The following is a 13,521-nucleotide window of genomic DNA, read 5'->3' as shown; positions in this document are numbered from 1 at the left end:
GCCTAAGAAAAGTGACTGAATAACAAAAGCCAAGTTTCAGCTATGTGAGCCAACTGGAAAGACTGTACAGACTAATCCAGCCTGGATAGTCTAAAGTACTTCTCTGACTATCAATATTTTTAGCTAAGTTTGTCTGTGGCACATTTAGGTTTCATCACCTTTCATGTTTAGGTTCTCTCTCTGTCAAATATATTTGCTGTTAAGACTATTTGAATGAGACTGTGGGCAACTGTCTGAGTAGAGATATGTTTGGATAGACCCCAAAATAGAAGACGCATCTTCTGTGCTCCTGTCACTGTTAAGATCCTTACACTGTAAAATAAAGACAAGAAAAGTGAACAACTGAAAAGCTCTATGCTAGGCATGGTTGAACACACCAGAAGGGCATTACCTATGGTCTGACTGAAACCTATCTAAGCTAACAAATCAAAAGGATGGGAAAGATTGCACCCAACAGGGGAAACAGATTGGGAGGAAGATGAAAAATTTGCAGGCACACAGATTTATTTGAGAGATGAAAAATTGTTATTTATTCATTTGGGGGGGGGAATCTGGAATGAAGGCTGATGATGATGCAATCACTTTAGGGTCCATATTATTTTATTTACTCTGCTGAGCTTCTAAGCTCTACCCACAGATCTACTGGATCTGTGTTCTTTCCCATAAAGTATTGTCAGTATAGGAGTTAACCTCTAGATTGGTAGTCCCTAAACTCAAAATCTTCTTAGAGGCTTCATAGCTCTTCTAGAGATCTCATTCAGTTTTGGATAATTATTAGGCATCTCAAACTCCTAAATGGGGATCGGAGCCCTTATTTTCTTCTTTAACCACAATGTGAAAGAGCACACAGTCAATGCCTTTCTGTCAGCAGACAGAAAAATTCTCCATTGCTTTTGTTCCAGCTGTGAGACAGGACCACTGAAAAGATGCTGGTAAGCAAGACGCTCCTCCAAGTTCAGTCAGTCTCACACTTAAACTAAAAGTGACCGAAGAGGTATTTATTAAAAGGAAACATTATGAATGATCTGAGAATTAAAGCCCTATTTGCAAAAGTGACTTAAGCAGTTGTGCTTACAAAGTTTGCAAAAGGTATTTTGGTCTATAACTTCAGTTGCGAGCAGGGCATATATCCTCATACCTTCTTTTACAAATGTCCTCTTCAGGACTGTAAATAAAAAGTCTTTTTCATAGAGGTTTAATTCCAAAGAGCTCAAAATATTTGAACAAATCAGACAGATTTTGAAAATGTTATACTGTTCTTAAGTATAATTAACATTTCCTGAAAACTAACCCTTATATAAGAGCCATGTCTTTGATTAGCCTACACTTCAATAACACTGTTCACCCAGGTGTACACAAGCCTTCAAAATAAGTTATTAACAGAGCCATACTTGGAGTGCCCTATCAGATTAGTAAGGTTGTTGTGAGGAAGGTGCCTAGCAGAGCCACTTATAAGGAGTACAAAAGCGGAGTCTAGACAATACTGATTCTGTAAAATATATATCACTGGTCTCAAAGAAGTTTCTCTTCTTTGATTATTTTCCAAGACCAAATGTATTTTCTTGTCTATACAACATGAAGACCCTGAAAGTCCAAAGTTGAACATAGAAATTGGCACAAGCTGGCATAAGCAGAGACTGAATCTGTCAGTGTGTGTGTGTGTGTGTGTGTGTGTGTGTGTGTGTGTGTGTGTATTATATATGTGTGTGTGTTTATGTGTATGCATGTATTTACACACACACATACTTACATATATTTGTACATATATGTGTTTGAGTGTGTGTGTGTGTACACATTCTTCTTACTCTTCCCCAGAAATCCACTTCTGCTGTTGTCAGCAACAGAGCAGCAAGACAGCTGGATCTTTAACTGAGCACATCAATTCTTGGTCCTTAACAGTGAAAGTCTTTCACTCACTACTGATAATCTGGGCTTCCCTCGCTTCTAAAATGACATTACTTAAGATAATATGGCTGTATGCTACAGTATTCTCAGGTAACATAAGTACATTAATGGAGCATCATTTGATCTCTTGCAGCACAATCTTTTCTCACACATATCCAGCCAGCTCCTGTTGTGATCTACTCCTTATGATGACATTTAAACAAGAGAAAAGTGAGGAATGGGATGACATTGTCCAGATCTGGAAGTGTGCTGCATTCTGCACTGATGCAAATGACAGCTCAAAGTACAGGGCGATGGAGAAGCAGACCATGTGAGAGCAACCACAATCTGTACTTGAGCCAAACATCTGCAAGCCCCACTTCTACAGCACGGCTTGCTTCTAACCAGAGTGATGTTTTTAAATCTTTATGATTCTTAACATACTAAAAAGAAAATAAATATGCAGTCCACCAGTGAGTCTCCAGTAACAAAGTGCAGGTCTTTGAACAAGGTCTGTAACGTTCTCCATTCTGCTCCCCACTCTTAAAAGAAAGAGTGTAAAGATACATGGGTCAAGTAGACTGATGGGAACAGTTTCAGCTTAATTTTTTCCATCATAAAATGTCATTTCATCAAAATTGACATGTTTCAAAGGATGGTATCGATTTTGACAAAATTATCAGTGGAAAGTGTCAAAATGGATGGTTTCCACCCTCTTGCTTAGTTCCAATAAATTCAAAAAGTTCCGCTTCGATCAAGTCCAATTTTCTCTCAATTATGTCAGTCTACTCACTGTGGAGATGAATTTACTGTGAGTAAGGATCACAGAGAACCAAAGCAGCAGTTGTGCTGCTGATTTTATTTTGAGATTTGCTTGAGGTTTTTGCTTTCAATGGGGAAATTAATTGGCTAAAACGCATGGAACAAACATTGATTTTACTCAGTTCCACCTGGGATGAACTCGGCCCCTTGGCTTCAAAGCAAACTTCATCAAAAGTTTGGTTAATGTCTTTCTGCTGGCAATCTTGTAGCCAAAATCTCCAAATTTGCGTCTAGAAGAGTGATTCACATTTGGTACTCCCATATGCACAGGAAAGTCTGGCACATCTGCATGGGTGTACCACACAGCTGATTAACACAGGCTCAGGAAGTAATGAAGTGGCTGGCCAGGAATAGGTTATGTATACAGTGTACATATATGATAAGTCTAGCACATCTATGATGCATTAGACACATTAGACATAGCTCTCTCACTGGAGAACTGATGTGCACAAGCACAGAGGCTGTTCTCCCACTTGAAGCTAGTCAGAGTCAAGTGATCACAGCCCTCTTTTTCCATGCAAAAATACCACCTTCTTCCCTTTTCTTTTTTTCAGAACAAGCAAGACAATCAGCCTCTATCTCAACTTCAATAGGCCTTCATCAGTGCAGGACAGGAGAAAATTCTTTATTAGCTAAAGCACTGAGGAGGTTCCCAAGTATGAATTATCCAGTGAAGGTCAGTATTAGCTTCCCATCCATAAATTGTCCTGATTTGTCATTTCAGAAGATAGAGGATAGTAGGAGATTGGATGGGAAAACACACAGAAAAAGAAATGCATGGGTTTTGCCAACTCTAGCAACTTTCATCAGTCACATGTGTCCAACTTAATCTACAGCATTCACCTATCTTCTTCAGTGGATATCTCAGTCTCTGTATCTCCTCTCATGGCTCCCTGACCTAATTTCTCCTCTTTCACTTCCATCTCCCAACAACTTCTCATTCCTCTATGTCTCAGATTCATTGTCCCAGTAGACTTCCCACCAACTCCTGTAAAGCTCATCTTTCATGCTGTCTACACTGAAATCAGATTTCCTGCTGGATACTAACAAGGCAGAACAGAGAGCTTGGAGCAGATGGCTTTCCCATTATCAGTTTAGATGTTCAGACCTGGATTTGAACCCAGAATGTCCTGGTTTTCCAACTGGAGGAAGTCATACCCAGCTCCAAAGAATCTTCAAAGCTACAATAATCATCATCATTGCCATTATCAGTATGGGCCAAAGAATGCATTTTTCCTTATTTTGTCAGAAATGTGTAATCTGCTCCAGCTGAAATTCATTTYCCTTCTTCCTCACCCTACTTTTTTTTCCTTCTGCTAAAACATCAGCCTTAGGAAAGTGCTTGTTGTGGTAAATTTCATCTCAAATAATACATTCTCCAAGAAATTTCCAGTTACTAGTKATAAGGTCTTCTAACTGGAAGTAGCTGGTAGTTTCAATAATTCTTATTACTACCAAGCCCATCGGCACTATATTCTCACCATAAGAAGGTAAGAGAATGATTTTTCGTGCTGGTGGATTACCAAAGTCCAAAATCCAGYGCTTGAACTTTGGGATACCAGAAGCTAGGTGCACGAAAGTACTTAGCAGCTTAAATACCTGTGATTTCTGGGCCCTTRTGTCTTGCTGGTAGCACATAGAATTATAGAATCAGTAAGGTTGGAAGGGACATCCGGAGACCATCTAGTMCAACCTCCCTGATCAAGCAGCATCACCTAGAGCATGTTAGACAGGGTTGCATCCAGGCAGGCCTTGTATATCTCCAGAGAAGGAGACTCCACAATCTCTCTGCGCAACCTGGTCCAGTGCTCCGTCACTCTCACAGTGAAGAAATTCTCCCTCATGTTCAGGCGGAACTTCCTGTGCTTCAATTTCTGCCCATTGCCTCTTGTCCTGTCACATGGGGCAACTGAAAAGAGTTTGTCCCCATTCCCTCGACTCCCTCCCTTCAGATCCTTATACACATTGATAAGATTCCCCCCCTGCCCAGTCTTCTCTTCCCCAGGCTGAAGAGGCTCAGCTCTYACAACCTCATAGGGCAGGTGCTCCAGCCCTCTGATCATCTTCGTAGCCCTACACTGGACTCCCACCAGTAGCTTCATGTCTCTCTTGTCCTGGGGAGCCCAGAACTGGACACACTACTCCAGATGTGGCCTCAGCAGGACTGAGTAGAGGGGCAGGATCACCTCCCTTGACATGCTGGCAACAGTCTTCCCAATGCACCCCAGGACACCATTGGCTTTATTGGCCGCAAGGGCACATTGCTGGCTCATAGTCATTTTGTCAACCACCAGCATTCTCAGGTGCTTCTCTGAACCTGAACCAGGATTCCCATTTTGTTCTAATAAATGAATCAGCCAGGGACTCCTAGGTTGAGCCAGGAGGAGCCATGTTGATCTAAGCCTGATGTCATTGTGTATACAACCAACAAGACAAAGCTTACGCGGCAAAGCTTGCAATCCTGTGGTCACACTAGGGTGGAGCATGGAGCTTGTTCCTGGAAGCACAGGTACAAAGAGTATTTTCCCATCCAATGAGGTTTCTCTGTAACTCTTATTGGTGGGCCATCCCAATCCATGGTGTCCCACATGGACAGCAGATCTGTGTGTGGACAGGTCATCAGTTTTTGGATTTCAGCTGCTCCATCTGCTCTACGAATACAACCAGGCAGGGAAACTATAGAATAAGCTGGCTAGTTGTGGGTACATGTGTTTCTCTGTGCACACATGTGTGTAGCTGATCACAGATGAAGGCAGGCCAACAACTGCTCTGTAATAACAATTAGTCAGAATAAATATCTGGACTACGCTTCATTGTCAAAATGCCACTCACACAGAGCAAAGCATGGGAAAAAATGAAGACAGTCATGAGCTTTCAAAGCTCATGACATCTATGAGCTTTCAAAGACCTGAGCTAAATCCAGTGACTGAAGTAATCCTTAAACATGGATTTTCTTAACTAAAAAGTCTCTTCCATAATCATAATTGTTAAAATTATATTTTTAATAAAGGCTACCAACAGTCAAATAGTCAAGAAAAAAAACAGAAACCAAAAGCTTCATTGTATCAGAGCCATTTTGATATAACTCTGCTTGCCTCTCTTTTCTCTCTGTGGCTGGCTGAGTTTTAAGTAATATGCCATCAATTTTCACAGTGACTTTTAATAACACTTAAACAGTAAATACCTACAGAAAAAAGCAGCCTTCCGTAACAGACATGCTTTGGGTTGACTGTGAGTATTCTCTGCTTATCCTCTCACTGGGAAAGTGAATGTATCCTTGCCATTTGCAATAGGCTCCTTTTATGTATTTGTGGAACAATAGGGTCTCCCTCTGGTGGCAAACATAGCCCGAGGTATGTTGACATTGCATTAGAGATGAGATTGCAGCACATGGGAGCTGGCTTTAATTTAGCAGCCCAGGGTGTTAGCAAGACTGAGACAATGCCCTCACTGACTGGTTGTGCTGATGAAAGAGCTAGTGGTCCTCCATCACTTTCCATTGTTTTTCCTGCCTGCACATGTACCAGCAGTGCCATCACTGGGGATATTCCCCAGACCTTCCAGTATATCTGCTCACAGTGTATCAGCTCACAGCAGCTTTAATAGTTTAAATTGCTGGTGTCTGCTCACATACCATGAAGCAGTTTGTGGAACAATAAGAGGATCTGCACTGCCCGCAGGCTTGGGGACAGGTAGAGCTTGAGGTAATAACCCACCACTCAGAGCGGCAGTGCTTCCTGCCTGTGGATGTGGGTCTGGAGCGGGATGTTTGTCCATCGGTTGGTGACTGAGACAAAGCAACTTCAGCTTCTGCCCAAATCTGCGTGAGGTAGCTCACCAGGCCTGGACGGTCTGTGTATAAATCTTTGAAACTAAACTAAGAGGATGAAATGCACTAATGTGTCCGACCACAGTTTTGATGGAGCTCAAATGATCTCAGTAACATCATGTCAAAGCCTTGTCACCTGACTRCATGGAGTATGGACTCGTTCTCCTGCCTTCAGTGCAGAGCTTCTCCAGCTGCCTCTGAATCGTAGCTTGTTTTTTCTCCAGCACCCCTGGAAATGCTTGTGAAGGGACATGTTTGCCTTGGAGATGTAGTGGATTTTAAGCATCAAGTTGCTGGTTGGGATTTTTGGCAGGTTTCTAGCAGCTTTGGAAGGGAATCTCGTGGGCCCTCACTCACAATCTTGACCGGACCCTGATGAAAATGAATCAGTCTCTGTGCTGCATCTCTGCCTGACTAATGTACTCATGTCTCTCTCACCCTAGATAGCCATCAGAGGCCCCAGTCTGATCTCCACATGGTACAGGAGCATTAAGCCCGTSACATAGGTGACTGGGAACAGTTGTGTCCCCTTTGGAGAAACATCTCCAACCTAGTTAGTAGGTCATGCCAAACTGATGAGTGTGAGGCTTTGAGGAGCAAAGACTATGAATTTTAAGGAAAATTTGGTGTTAAAATACTTCAAAGACCTGAGTTTCAGGGACTGCAAGGTATTGCAGAACTAGACAAACCCTATGAAAGAACAGAACAGCAACCTGCAGGACAAGGGATAGTGTCTTCAGTCTATTTAGCCTCTTGAAAATGAGCTGTGATCATGATTGTGAAAATTCCTGCTTGTTCAGGCACCTCCACAATGTGGTAACTCAGTGATAATGTGATAATTCACATGACTCAGCTCCCTAGAATAAGGGCATGGACACATTATTTAGCCAGCTTTTTGGCAGCCTCAGTAGCACTGCCAGAAGGATGTAAGTGCATGACACAGACTAGCTCTATCCTCTGGGGGATGCCACTCTGCTGTGATAGCCAGCTGGGGTAACAGAGGATATTACAGGTGAATGGAGAACCCCATCACAAATCAGGATGCCATTGATCCTGTCAGCAAAGGAAATCATCAGTCCCTGCCCGCTGAAATATTGGGACTACAGTTGCCTAAAAGCATGTTTAAAACCAGCAGAGAGAAGGGCATCCGCATGCATGAGGAGAGCTGTGCTCTGGGTTGCTCATGGATGAACTAGGGTTTTGGAGCATGACTACTAAATTAAACCAGGAGCACCTTGTTTACACACAGCATCATGCAGAAGGGAAAGGGGTGAACTGGCRATACCCTCAGAGAAGAGACACTTGGTAGGCAAGATTCTTCAGATTCATAAGCAATGAGGGGGGAGCTCCTTTGACTTTTCAGACCAGCAAAATCCTGAGAAGAACAGGGCTTRGGTTGTCCTCATTTTCCCCTCTTCTCAAGGAAGGATCACGTCACTTCAGCTGGTGTGGTGATCTATATAGGCAGAAAGGCCATGCTTGCTGCATTTAAGGATGCTTCTGTCATCTTTTCCAAGGTTGATTTGCCACATGTTTTAATATAACTTAAACTTAAAACCTTTCAGCAGGCTAGAAACTATTAGCTATCTGCTTCAGGTGACTTCTCCAACCTCATATCCCTTAAAATATATGCCTTGGAGCTAGATCTTTTCCTAGAACTGTACTCTCAACTACTTAARATTCACTCCTTTCCCTCCTTGTGCTTTGCAGTCAGTTGCAAAGACCACAGCTAGCTGGAGGCTTTGCAACAGCAGAGGCAAAACTGAATTTTGCTACCCAAGGTTGAAGGCAAAATAATTTCCTGGAGTGGCCTGTCAGATTTGTCTTCAGTGTCCATGTCTCCCTCCCACAAAGACACACTCTCTGCAAAAAGCCAAGCCTGTATTCTCCTGCCAGGATATTTCCTCCCTGCCCCACTGTTGGACCTTCCCCTTCTCTAGACAATGAATGGACCAAAGCCAATGACAGCTGCTGGTGGGGCCAGGGAATTCAAAAGCCCAGTGGAGCCCATCATGAAAGCTCCCTGATCCAGCTGGACAAGAGAAGGGACACAAACCCTGGTGTGTGGGCTCCAAGAGGCAAGCCCACAGCTTTCCCCACTGCTTACCCTGGCAAAAGGCAGGAGCCAGGTGAGGCAGGTGGAAACAAGCCTGGGGCTAGAAGGCAGGTGATGGCCTCTCTGCGTGCCATTAGAAGCAGCTCTGACAAAGGCAGGAGCTGTCTCGTAGGCCCTGCCACATCAGGAGTCACCCAGCTGGGATTCAGCCTCCCCTGGATATAGGAGAACATAGTGTCTGCAAACATGAATAAGGCCACTCCATTCCTGGCTCTGCTCCAACCCTCAGAAAGGGACCAGGCCTTCCTAAAGAGCCTGTAATCTAAGCAGACAAGACAAAGGACCTGTGATTGCCCATCTGGACAGCAACTGGTCCAAAATTGCATAAGGAATCTGCTGCAGAGCTGCAACRTGCTTATAATAACAAGGGGGCCCTTGCGTGTGTAGCTGCATAAGCGGGTGAGGAAATCTGGACCAAGCACAAGAGAGGTGCCTCCCACTAAAGTGCCCCCAGAGGTCCCACTGGGTATCTGCCATGCAAAGGCAACAGAAGAATGTAATCTGAGGTGCAGGGAAGCTGATGGTGTTTAATCAGACTCCAAGGGCCTATAGCACCAGGTGAGGAATTCAGCAGTGTACACTCATGGTAGTCACTTTTTATTAAGATTTGTTATTATAAAAATATATCATAAAATGTTGTGGCATATTTGTCCATTTACACTCTGGGACAGAGACACTGAAAGACTTGAAAGAGTAACGCTTCATAGCAATTTGGCTGTGGCTTTGGAAAACGAAATACCGCTCCCTGGAGGAAGTATGCTCCCTTGGGCTAGGATATAGCCTGGGACACTTTGAACAATGATTTTGGAATAGAGATGTTCACTGCTCTGTATGCAATGGTCTTCAAGGACAGTGAAAAGGAGAAAGAAAAAATGAAAGTTAAAAAAAAAAAGACGAAAGAAAGGAGGAAGATCGAGTCTCTTCTGTCACCCCTTTCCAATCTGATGGGGGTTAATGTGTCTCTCAAGCCAGTGTGGATGAATGTCCAGATCACACTCACTTGTGCATGAATTTGTCATCAAAGAATGTCACCTCTTATTGCCCAGGCTCACTTCAAACCAGCCTCTTACACTGTCTCTGCAGGCACCTGTTGGATGCAGTAGCACTTCAGGCTTCAGTTACAGTTTGAAAGCTTATTCCAAGATTCACTGCTTCTTGACTGATGCTCTGCAGGCTCTAGGAAGAGGAGGCTGGGATAGAAAGTCCGTGGATAGCATTTAGAGAATCCGGAGATTTCCCTACAGGACTGGCAGGTTTTCTGTCCACAACTGCAAGAAGAGTAGAGCAAAAAACAGACAAGGCAGTGGATTGACAGGCTCTAAATGCATTGCCTGAGACCAGATAGCAGCTAGACATGTCCCACATACATGCACACTGCCCAGTGTCACACCAGTCCCAGCACATCCTCTGAGAGCAGCTCATCCCCAAGCGGCCGAGATCTGGCTGCCATAGAGGAAAGCCGACATTTCCAAGATGGCCAGGCTCAGACCCCACAGGAAGGAATAGAGAGAGGAAAGAGGAGGTGTGTCCACCAAGTCGTAGGGATGACAGACCACTGCCACTGTTAGGGATCTGGATCTACTTGTGGAGAGAACAGGGATCCATCCCAGCAGACAAGTCTGAGGCACCTTGTTAAAATCTGTGGCCCCACGTCCCCTGGGAGGGGACTGTGTCACCTCTTGTGCTCCTGGATCAGAGAGGGTGTTTTGGGAAAAGCACTAAGTCCTTCCTTAGTTAGCTAGAGTTTGCTTTCCCCTCCCTCATCCTGAAGAGGTTACCCTGATTTGACTAGGAGGCCAAATAAAATTTTCCTCAGTACTCATTTTTTCACTGGAGGAAATCCCAGGCAAGTGTGTGGCCAAAAGGGGCCATTTGTCCCTAGTATCTCTCCTGACTGGGTTTTTATGTGGAGTTCTTCTGCTCTAGAAAAGCCTCTGCCTGCATTACCAGGTCAGGGACAGAAAAGAGTCCAGCTGCCCTCACATTACCTTTTCCTATAACTCCTGCTTTTTCTTTTTTCTTTTTTCTTTTTCTTTTTCTTTTTCTTTTTCTTTTTCTTTTTCTTTTTCTTTTTCTTTTTCTTTTTCTTTTTCTTTTCTTTTCTTTTTTTCTTTTCTTTCTTTTTTTTTTTAAGTGAAGGAGGGGAAATTTTTTGGACGCAGGCTACTTTTTTTTCTCTGTGTTTTTCAGCTTACTTTAGCAAATAGTCATACAGTAGGTACCCTGCTACAGACAGAGGAAGGGCTGTCCTGCTCCAGCAGTCAGGTCTGAGCCCTAACTCGAGGGCTCATCCGAGGATGGACAGACATTTCTCCTGCCCTGCATGGGGAACAGGAGAGAAAAAGAGGAAGGAAAAAATGGGAAAAGGGGAAGGAGAAGAGCTCTATTGTAATTCGTCCTGAGCCTCTTCCCAGCTCACCTGCCCCGCATTGGCCGGTCCCGGCCGCGCTGCGGGAGGAGCCGCCGGTTCCTGGCAGGAGGGTCAGGTCGGGCCGGGCCGGGCCGGGCCGAGCCCCGAGGAGTGCGGGGCCACGCATCCTCCCCCTCCGTGCCCGCGCATCTCCCCTTCCCTGCCCGCGCCCGGGGCCCTGCCGTTGGCGAGGTCTCTCCTGCTGCAAGGCAAGGTGTGTGCTGGAAAAGGAGGAGAAAGATGCAAAATGCCCACGGGGCTCTTGAGGACATATGCGCAGATCAGATGTGAAGGGAAAAAAAATTTTTTTTTGGGGGGGGGAGGGGAGAGATTGAGAGAGAGAGAGAGAGATTTTCCAGTCGAAAAAAGGCCTTAATCGATGGGTGAAATTGTCTGGCTGATTCTATCTGTCTTACTTTCGCCTGTCCGTCTTTCTCTCCTCTCTTTTCTTCTTTCTCTTTCTTTTTCTCTCTCAGTTTGATTCTCGCTCTTTCTCGACTTCACTCTCCCTCTCTCTCCTGGTTCCTTACAAGGTCCTGCACAGCCCCGGCCAACCCAAGCGCGAATGCACCTAACAGGCCAGTGACAGAAAAGCAAACTGATTAACTTAGGAGAGTTCGTGGGTAGTAACAGGAATGGGATAAAACTACATCACTTTTCTGTCCGCCAGGATTTCCGGATTTCCCCTGGGCGGAGCCGCGGGACCCTCCGGTGGGTCCGTCTCCCCGGTGAGCGGGAGAGTCCCGCTTCAGGGGGAGCAGTTCCTGGGGGGTTGGGAAGGGTGAATCTCCCATTTTGATATTAGAAATCGTCTTCAGAAGTTATTAATTGAATTCTCCTCCAGATTCTAGCAAGTAAGCTGCCCCGCGGAAGTGATGCACAGCTGCAAGTGCCTGCAGCCCGCTCCGAAGGGGCTCTGGGCTCTGCACTTCTACTGTTGTCCTCCGAAAGGGAGTCGAGATTTTTTTTCCTTCATCAATTCCACATTGCCTTTTTTTTTGCCCAGATGATCATATATTTGGTTTGTCCCAATTAAATCTCTGAATCAGAAAACGGATATAAATGAAATTAAGAATAAAGAAAATTTAAAGAAAAATCGTTTAAAAAAATTATGTGGGCCTTTTGGCTCTGACAACAAAGAATGACAAGTCAGAAAGTCTCAGGCTCCTACATCAATTAAAAATTTGAGGAGAATACTCTGAAAAATATACTAAATGCAAAGAAATTCCTGCATCGCAAATATGCACAGGTCATTCTTTTTCCTTCCCTTCCCTTCCCTTCCCTTCCCTTTCCTTTCCTTTCCTTTCCTTTCCTTTCCTTTCCTTTCCTTTCCTTTCCTTTCCTTTCCTTTCCTTTCCTTTCCTTTCCTTTCCTTTCCTTTNCTTTCCTTTCCTTTCCTTTCCTTTCCTTTCCTTTCCTTTCCTTTCCTTTCCTTTCCTTTCCTTTCCTTTCCTTTCCTTTCCTTTCCTTTCCTTTCTCACTCGCTTTCTCTCTTTCTCTTTCTCTATTTCTTTCAAAGAGCACGTTTATGATTATCCGTTTTCATCTATTGATATTCGCAGTAACTCATTCCCTGAGACAGCTGGTGTTATAACTAGCAGCAGGTTGCCGTAGTTAGATAGAAATAGTTCGTATAAAATAACAACAATAAAGAAACGGACTGATAAGTGGGAAATGAATTGCAAATGGGAAAAAGATTAGAAAGTATAATCTCACGAAAAGAGTGGAAAACATCTACTGGGATTGTTTATCCAGAACCTATGAGTTAGGATTTTGTAAACGAAATGAGCCATCGAGGAATTAAAGCTTCCATAAATGAACCGAAGCAATTAATAGGAGAAGAAAATAAACATTCTAATTAACAGAATCTAGAATACATGTTCAGATCAAAACCATTCTCATATGGACTTTATCTTTAAATACTCCCGGGGAGGGGGAGGGCAGGAACCTAGTGCAAAAGATTTATAATGTTAATAATTTTTAATTGAGAACTGAGCCTTTCTTAGCGCTGAATGATTTCTGGATTATCAAGCAATTCTGCAAGACTCCGTGGTAAAATGGACATAGTAAAACAGGCTTATTTAACGCTCCTAATATTAAGAGGATTTCGAAAAAAAGTCTCTGTTTTTTAAGCTCCCTCCTCCTTATTTTCTTGTATTTTCTGCGCGATAAGGACTGTCGGACGACCCGTCCCTTTCCTGCCTCCCCGCACATGCACTGAGAACCTCGCGAATTCTTCTGAGAAAAAGATCTTTGTTTTCGGGAATTTAAAGTAGAATGTTTGCCTTCGATCTTTCTGCTTCCTTTGAGATTTCCAGCGCACACGATTGAAAATTAAGAGGAAAAAATATTTCCAGTTTAAAACACCGCAGTTTTGACGGGTACCAGCTAGGCTCAGGCTGGCTCGCAGGGCTGAATTTGGACGCAGGGCACACGCCGCCGGAGGGAGGGCGCGGGGGG

At 44.0% G+C, this 13,521-nt stretch overlaps 1 protein-coding gene across 1 annotated transcript in view; it reads right to left on the bottom strand.

The window, feature by feature from the left end:
* Positions 1–9,235: 9,235 nt before the first annotated feature.
* The window catches only part of PAX1 (paired box 1), a gene marked incomplete at its 5' end in the record, with an annotated part of 7,404 nt that continues 3,118 nt past the window's right edge, over positions 9,236–13,521 (bottom strand). Inside the window, one exon of the mRNA XM_085311242.1 lies at positions 9,236–9,919. Within this exon, the coding sequence (XP_085167368.1) occupies positions 9,828–9,919 (92 nt within the window). The remainder of the gene's footprint in view (positions 9,920–13,521) is intronic.

Source organism: Rhea americana, unplaced genomic scaffold (assembly GCF_003343005.1).
Source record: "Rhea americana isolate MKP2758 unplaced genomic scaffold, rheAme1 scaffold_336, whole genome shotgun sequence".
NCBI lineage: Eukaryota > Metazoa > Chordata > Aves > Rheiformes > Rheidae > Rhea > Rhea americana.
The sequence above is the reverse complement of the archived record's forward strand: the minus strand, read 5'-3'. Positions and strand labels throughout refer to the sequence as shown.